This window comes from Numenius arquata, chromosome 24 (genome assembly GCF_964106895.1).
Source record: "Numenius arquata chromosome 24, bNumArq3.hap1.1, whole genome shotgun sequence".
Lineage (NCBI taxonomy): Eukaryota > Metazoa > Chordata > Aves > Charadriiformes > Scolopacidae > Numenius > Numenius arquata.
Genome location: NC_133599.1, coordinates 6722993 through 6731116, shown reverse-complemented (window position 1 = coordinate 6731116; position 8124 = coordinate 6722993). Strand labels below are relative to the sequence as shown.

Sequence of the window (8124 nt, the reverse complement as noted above, 5' to 3'; positions counted from 1 at the left end):
AAGCGGTGCCTGGCACACGCGTGTGTCCCGCTCGCAGCTGGGTGGGGAGGAACCGGTGGTGTTCGCTCAAACAGCGTGGAGATGCACCAGCCACGGACTGTAATTTATCCAGTGAATAGCTCAGCTAGGACTCTGGAACAAGACGTTATGCGTTTTCATGAGTATTGTTCTTGCTTTGTTTTTTTTGTGGTTTTTTTTTTTTTTTTTTTTTTTTTGTGTATTAACAAATAAACTCTCTTAACGAATAAACCAGCCTGGTTTCCGAGTCTTTATCGAGGCAGAATTACCCAGCTCTGGGCCTGCCGGTGACGGGGCTCGAACCCGCGAATTGCCGCCCCGCAGCGTCGCCTCACGTCCGTCGCGCCCGTCCCCTCGGAGCGGTGCATGCTGGGGGCTGTAGTCCGGGAGGGCGGCCGGGCACGCCGGGAAGACCGGGGCAGGCCGGGAGCTGTAGTCCGGCAGCCGCAGTCCGGCGGGCGGCCCAGCCGGCGGGGCGGGCGCGGGCCATGGCGGCGGCCGGGGCCCCGGCGGGCGGCGCGGGGCGCTCGAAGGTGGCGCCGAGCGTGGACTTCGACCACAGCTGTTCGGACAGCGTCGAGTACCTCACCCTCAACTTCGGGCCCTTCGAGACGGTGCACCGGTGGCGCCGCCTCCCGCCCTGCGACGAGTTCGTGGGGGCCCGGTGAGCGGGGGGCGGCGGACGGGACGGGACGGGAGGGCGGTGAGTGTCCCGGGGGTTCCTGACCGCTGCTCTCTGCCGTCCGCAGGCGCAGCAAGCACACCGTGGTGGCCTACCGGGACGCCATCTACGTCTTCGGCGGGGACAACGGGTAAGGCCACGGCGGGCCTGTGGGGAGAGGGGAGGGAACGGGGGGAGCGGGGCTGCCCTGAGGGGAGTCGGGGCTGAGGGGAGTTGGGGCTGGGGGGAGTCGGGCCTGAGGGGAGCTGGTCGGGCCTGAGGGGAGTTGGGGCTGAGGGGAGCGGGGCTGCTTCTTTCCGGTGCCGTGGCCCGGTTCAGCTGCCTCTCGCCTTCCTCCCCGCAGGAAGACGATGTTGAACGACCTGCTGCGCTTCGATGTGAAGGACTGCTCGTGGTGCAGGTGGGCTGCGCGCTGCTCTCCTGGCTCAGGCCCTCTTTGCCTGCAGGGCTGGGAGGTGCCTCGTCTTTCCTCAGCACCTCAGTCGCTGGTGTAAAAGCTGGGGGCTCTACCAGGGAGAAGCATCACCCCCCACCCAGGTGCTGTCCTGGCTGTCCTCTGCAAGCCCACTGTATGGCTGAGCTGTCGGGGAGGCTGTCGGGTGTCCCCGCACAGCTCCTGCCAGCCAAGGGACGCTGGGCAGCCCAGCAATGGACAGAGCTGTGGGTTGTCACTGTGCACCCTGTGAGGGCGCTGAAAGGATGCGGGGCAGAGGGAGCGTGCTGCTGCAGCCCCTCAGGGCGGGAAAGGTGCCAAGGGCGGGCTCACAGATGTCTTTGCTTTGCTCCTTTGCTCTGGACTGTGCAGTCTGTGTTGTCTTACCTATGCCTCGCTTGCTATCTCTGCCAAACAGATTTCAGCAGCATCCTGTTTGGAGCTGTATATGCTTATAGTGTGAAGTCTGTCATAAAATATTAGACGGTGTGATTAAGAAACCAAAACTAGTGAAGACACTCAGGAACAGTAGAGTAACTTCTAGCAATTGTTTCTTTTTTGAGTGTGCACAATAGCTTTGAGTGCCTGAAGCACGACAAGAGTGTTTGATTGCTGCTGTTCTAAATGTTGTGCAGGGCTTTTACCACGGGGACCCCGCCAGCACCACGGTATCACCACTCAGCTGTGGTCTATGGGAGCAGCATGTTTGTGTTTGGTAAGAGAGAGGCAGATTACGGTTATGCGTGCTTGGGATGATAAATGTGCTGGTATTGTTTTGCAAAAAGAATGAGATATTTTTAGGAAGTGTCAAAAGATGTAATTCAGTAGCAAATCCGGTATTTTTCATGGCTGACTGATTTCAACTTTAGCTTGGAAATACTTTTGCTGTTTTGTCTAAAGTAAAGAAGACGAAATTCATTAGCATAGTGTTTCTTTCGGGCTAGGAGTGGAGAAGTCTCCCACCTGTAGTAGTCCATTAGCCAAATACCTTCTCTTTGTGTGATCTAAATTTAAGTTTTCTTCTAATATAATGACTAGAAGTGGGTACGCTCTATCCTGTTTGAGTCTAATGGAGTTGTTGTTGCCCAGGTGGCTATACTGGAGACATTTATTCCAATTCGAACCTGAAGAATAAAAATGATCTCTTTGAATATAAGTTTGCAACTGGACAGTGGACAGAGTGGAAGACCGAAGGAAGGTAAGGAGCTGGCATCGTTATCCCACTCTTTAACTGGACTTGAACGTAACTCAGGAGACATTTAAAATGGCACAGTTAGAATTGGTTACAATGCTGATATTAAGGCTGCATGGCAATTTCTGCTATACTTTCTTACTTAAAGTTTTCTGAAAACTATCTTTTGTTCTGAGGCAGGTTTTTGTAAGGCCTCCCTTCCAGAATGTACTGTATTGGAAATCTGACCAAAATCCATTCTTCACGTTTCATTTCTGTGACAGAAGGAATGGGAGCAAAGGAAATTTTTTCTTTTGAATTGTATCTTTTTCAAGGATAGCATGAAATTTGTTGATTCCTCATAGTTTCACTTTAGTTTTATCAGAAACCGATTTAAAGTTTATTTGCAGTTAAATCTACACATACTTTTCTAAATGAAGTTGTGCTGTGGAATGCACACACTTGCTTGAAGAGCCATAAAGTGATGTGTGTTCACACAAATCAGTTCAGAAGCAGATGAATGGGTTGATGATACACATTTGGATCTAACACAGGTTCCTGAGATTCAGCTTTCCAAGACAAAATCAACAGCAGTGATACGGTACTTCTTAAAGTTGACTTTGTGCTCTTTTCAGGATGTTATCCACGACCCAACTACATAATGTTTACCACACCTGCGTATGGGACATCCTAAGTCTTAACCTGCAGTTCATTATGTATTTGAAGTTTCTGAAATGCTGATTTTAGTGGGGAGAGGGAAGGGAACATTTATTGTTGTGATTTCTTGGAAGGGATGAGAAATACCCGTTCCCTTCTTGAGTTACTGTTGCTCACCTCTGATGAGCGTATGTTGTGTTTTAGAACAAGGTCATGTTAGTAATTTCTCTTTCCGGACATTTCAGAGAGTAATTCTTATTCATATTTTACAAACTCAAATGTCCTTGCCTTTCCCCACAGTTACAAGCGTGCAGACTGCACATACGCCCTCAAACAAGCTAACGCTACATCTGCTGGACTTGAGGCATCACACTTTTGTTCAACACTTCTTGGCTGGTTTAGTAAAAGCAACAAAGGGAGGAGAAACTGTAGGATTGATCTCTTATTGTGGGCACTGTATGTCAGGAACACCCCGTTAAACAATCCCAAATCAGCATTGGGAGCTCTGTCTCAGGTCTCATTGATGTCTTCCACCTTCTTAGTGCCTGAAAACACGCATGGGATTTTTATAGTGCGAGTGGATTGCAGCTTTGTCATAATGATAGTGCTATTAATTGTTTCACTAGTTAACTACTTTCCGTGAAATACTTCACAGTATTTGAAGCCTGTCAAGGTATTCATTGGGGTTTTTTCTTTCTTTTTCTTTATACATGAGTTTTTCTCTAATGAAGGAAGCAGTGTAAAGTTGAAAAATGTACCCTTCAGAGGCTTGTGTTGTGGTTTGAGGATGGATGACAGAAGATATTTCTTGGCTTGAAGCCATTTTGTTTAGGGGACATTATTCTCCTTACGTGTGCATTTTAGCTGTCATGCAGATCCTTCTCACAGCATCTCTGCAGGTGATGTCAGAATTTTTTGTCTTAATTTTCTCAATTGCAGGTTGCCAGTTGCGAGGTCAGCTCATGGCGCCACGGTGTACAGTGATAAGCTGTGGATCTTTGCGGGATACGATGGCAACGCACGGTACGTGTGGGCTCACTCTCTCCTCGGCTGCTTTTGTAAGAGCCCCGTCCCTCACTTTTCACCTCTGTGGAGATATTGCCATACACCTAGCGATTCAAACACATCATGGAGCTTTGCAAAACCCAGCCCGTTGCTGAGCAGTACATTTTTGCAGTTTACCAGTTCATATTCAAATAAGTAGGTGTTTAAAACCTAAAAATCTGGTGACTCAGAATTGCTATGGAGGTATAATTTGATAGTCTTCTTTGTTGTAAAGATGCTAAATGATCTTTGGCCAATGAGCAGTTCCTCAAAAGATCCCTGCCACAGGCCTTCTGATGTTACTGAAGACTTACAGAACAAAGCATGGGTTTTCTCTGAAGTCCTATGCCAGAGCTAAGAGCAACATTTTGGCTTTTTCTCTGAATATATGTGATACTCTTGGTGGGATATTGCACTGAAATGCCAAGACTATTTAGATTGGAGGGAGGTGAGATTTTGGATGGGAAGGGACTGGAAATGAGTGGTACTGAGAAGAAGGTAAGGGAGAATCGGGTGCCTTGCCCCCAGGTGGCAGCTCTTCGTGTTTGCTGTTGGTCTGTCAGGGAAGAATCAATTCTGAACGCGTACCTTCTCTCTGTCTTGAGGAACTTGAGAAGTGTTTTATGTTGATGCACAATATTTGCATCGTGGGAGCATGTAGAGATTGTCACAAACTAGGAGCTGCCTCAACGGGCTGGGCTACCTCTTCTTCTGAGAAAAATCTGCAGAAAAGTTATTGGCTTCTCAAAGTTTGCAGGAGAACTACTGCTAATTGGAAAAACAGATAGAATCTTTTCTTTATTTCTGGAGGAGGAATTGGAGAAAGCTGCATGACGCTGGAATTACTCAGTTCCATCTTAGGGAGTTCCCCAGGGACCTTGGGTAGCTGGAAGGAGGGATTGGGCGAGAGGAGCTGTCTAATTTATGTTAAATATGTCTAATCGTGTTAAGAAATGTCTTTTTGTGGAACATGAGCCTCCAGGCAGATTTGAACAAAGGAAGCATCTGTAGTTGTCTGTGAGTAACTTGTGCTGGGAAAAGCATAGTCAGATAGGCAGTAGTGATGTGTCAGGTTACCCGCTTTGTCCTCCCTGCTGGGTTTGAGGTAGGACTCAGCCACATAAATAATAATTGCCATGGTCAATCTCAGGGGTTGGCAGGGATGGGTAGAAAAAGGCAGGGTAATAAGGGGTATTTCTGTAAAAATCATGAAGATTAAATAGCTCAAATCCTTAAGCTTCAGGCAGAGTTGCTGTGTGTGTAGTACACTTGTAACCAGAAAGATGCTAAGCAAGCTTAGGTGGTGGTATAAAATTTAGGTATAGGATGAAAAGATTCTAATAGTTTTTTCTGTTGGTGGAAGTAGGAGGTTCTTCCTGTGCAGGAGAAGGAATGCTGATAAAATAGGATCTCTGTCCTTTCAGCTCCATGAGTTAAAAATTTCTAAAAGCAAACTGTTTCAAATCAAGCGTTTTTTGTGTTATAACCTAGGTTAAATGATATGTGGACAATTGGCCTGCAAGACAGAGAACTAACGTGCTGGGAAGAGGTGAGAAGCTTTAATTGGAACTAACACATAAAATTTCCTATTTTGGTGTTCATACACAGTTATTTAAAATTTCCTATGCTGAACTGCACTGCTCTCTCTTCAGAACGTATTTGTCACACAGCTGAAAAAAGACAGTTCAAATTTGATTTTGTTTATGTATTTGGAAAACCAAGTGTGTATGAAAGTGTAATTTTTGCTTGTGAATCTATGAACCGGACCTCGACGGTCCGTGGTGGCATTCCTGTGCCCCCTATAAAACGCGGCTGCATTTCCCACTGTAACCACTGCCAGGGACTGGGAGCTTGGCTGGCTGTCAAGATCAGAGTCCTCATCCTGGGGGGGGCTTTATATCGGGGGCTTTAGAAATGTGGCCTCCCATCCTTTTTATCTGGGGTAAAATCTGTGTTTACACGTCTGTGCAGACGTGTAAGCACAGCATTAGTTGATTACCTGTAGCCAGATTTACAGGGACTTGGCTGTCTGCCCCCAAGGCTGCCGTGTGGTCGGTCGGTCCGTCTGTCTGTCTGCCAATGCACTGCAGCGTACTTAGCATGCAGAGTTGTGCACCACAATACTACATTTTTAATTTTGAACTTCATTATGTTTCAGATTGAACAAAGTGGTGAAATTCCTCCTTCGTGCTGTAATTTTCCCGTGGCTGTTTGCAAAGACAAGATGTTTGTTTTCTCTGGCCAGAGTGGAGCAAAGATTACCAATAATCTCTTTCAGTTTGAATTCAAGGAGAAGATGTAAGTGTAGACAGTTAAGTCGCACAAAATCCGCATAATCCTTGACTACTTGAGAAATGCACATACTTAAGGGTATTGAGGAAGAACGCTGCATCTCATGGCGGGTAGATAAGATAAAATATGGGCTATTTTAATGAGACATTGTCGTTTGCTGTGTGCGTCAGCGAGGTCTTTTTCAGCAGATGAACAGAAGGTTTAGTAGATTCACTTTAAACAGTAAGTATGAATCTTAAGTGTATTCAGAATGGAATGCCAAATATTACCTTCCTAGGAGTTGTTATATGAATACCTGATTAAAACCAGACAGAGGTCCTGTGAAATACCAGTTCATAGTGAAATCACTGGGAAATGTAAAATGCACAGTTAGTATCTTTTAAAATCTTGAGCATTCAGTTTGAGACATTTGGTGTGACTTGCTCAGGGTGTCAACCATTGCTCTGAAAATGTGGCCCCTCTGATGGGGGAAAAATGCCAAAAAGTGGAAATACAGATGCACTGGTTTATCTGGTTACTGGGTGAAGTGGAACCACAACTGAAACAACAGCTAACGGCCTCCAGCCCTTGGCTGAAAACATGATATCGTAGTGAATAAGCCATCCCTTACCAAAATGGGGTGTGGTATCGGTGGTGCCCTTTACTTAGAAGGGTTATCTGTTAAAATGTGTGATAATAGCTCACCGATTCCTTCCTGAGTTGTGGTCTTTCAGCTGCTGGGGTTTATGTAAATACATCTGGGCTATGGAACCACGGTGCCTTTATGGCATCTTCTGTTAGAAGTTTAGCAACACGGTGCTGACGTAGGTCTCTGAGAAATCTGCAGGATTAGTCATTGTCTGTTCTCATGCAGCTTCAATAAATACTGTACTAGAGCTCCTTGTCTTTATTCTTACTATCTGAAAGTTAGAAAACTTACCTTGCAGAAAAGAATTGTAAAAAAAATAAATGTACTGTTTCATGTTTAATGTCTTAGTTGGACACGGATTCCTACCGAGCACTTACTCCGAGGCTCCCCTCCTCCTCCCCAGCGAAGATACGGCCACACGATGGTTGCGTTCGACCGGCATCTCTACGTGTTCGGTGGTGCTGCCGATAACACGCTGCCCAACGAGCTCCACTGCTACGACGTGGACTCCCAGACCTGGGAAGTTATCCAGCCCAGTCCGGACAGCGAGGTAAAAACGTCAGCCCTTGGTTTTTCCTTTTATGCTCTGCCTTTTTTTGACACATTTTTGCTGTCAGGCTACGGACGTGTTTTTGACAAAGACATTGACATCCAGTTAAATAGTAATAGCTCCTTCCCACCAATGGTTCAGCACCTGAAATATTGTGGGTGACAGTCTAAAAATTAGTCAGTGTTGACACATTTGAAACTTTGCTTAGTATCGTTTGAAGAAATACCATAAACCGCTTGTAATTCAAGTTACGAGTCAATCGTTATTTGACAAAGCTTAGGAATGAGTGCACTGTGTGGAGCAGGGTTGTGTGGTTGGCCGTGTGATGTGTTGAAGCAGAATTCAAAACCAGACAAGGTTTTGATTTGTTTCACTGTAATAATCCCTCTGTGCATAAACTCGTATAAATTCTGTAATTATACAGTATAACTTTCCCTTTTTAGCTCAAGTGTAAAGTGTTTGCTACTGTAAAATAATAATAGAGATCATTGGGAGGCTAAGAAGTGGCTTTTTTGAACATAGTTGCGTTAGTAAGATATGTAAATTAAAAAATGTAGGTTCTTTACTCCACATAAAAAGGCAGTGGACCACCAAGGGCCAATTAAACACCCCAAATGAGAAAATATTTAAAAAAAAAGAAAAAAGAATT

General features: G+C 45.8%; 1 protein-coding gene across 1 annotated transcript in view; it reads left to right on the top strand.

Moving 5' to 3' along the window:
• The first annotated feature begins 506 nt into the window (after positions 1 to 506).
• LZTR1 (leucine zipper like post translational regulator 1) overlaps positions 507 to 8124 on the top strand; it is a 38722-nt gene continuing 31104 nt past the window's right edge. Inside the window, exons 1-9 of the mRNA XM_074163217.1 lie at positions 507 to 682; positions 768 to 830; positions 1044 to 1100; positions 1769 to 1848; positions 2223 to 2331; positions 3901 to 3984; positions 5497 to 5554; positions 6164 to 6303; positions 7274 to 7475. Coding sequence (XP_074019318.1) covers positions 507 to 682; positions 768 to 830; positions 1044 to 1100; positions 1769 to 1848; positions 2223 to 2331; positions 3901 to 3984; positions 5497 to 5554; positions 6164 to 6303; positions 7274 to 7475 — 969 coding nt within the window. The remainder of the gene's footprint in view (positions 683 to 767; positions 831 to 1043; positions 1101 to 1768; positions 1849 to 2222; positions 2332 to 3900; positions 3985 to 5496; positions 5555 to 6163; positions 6304 to 7273; positions 7476 to 8124) is intronic.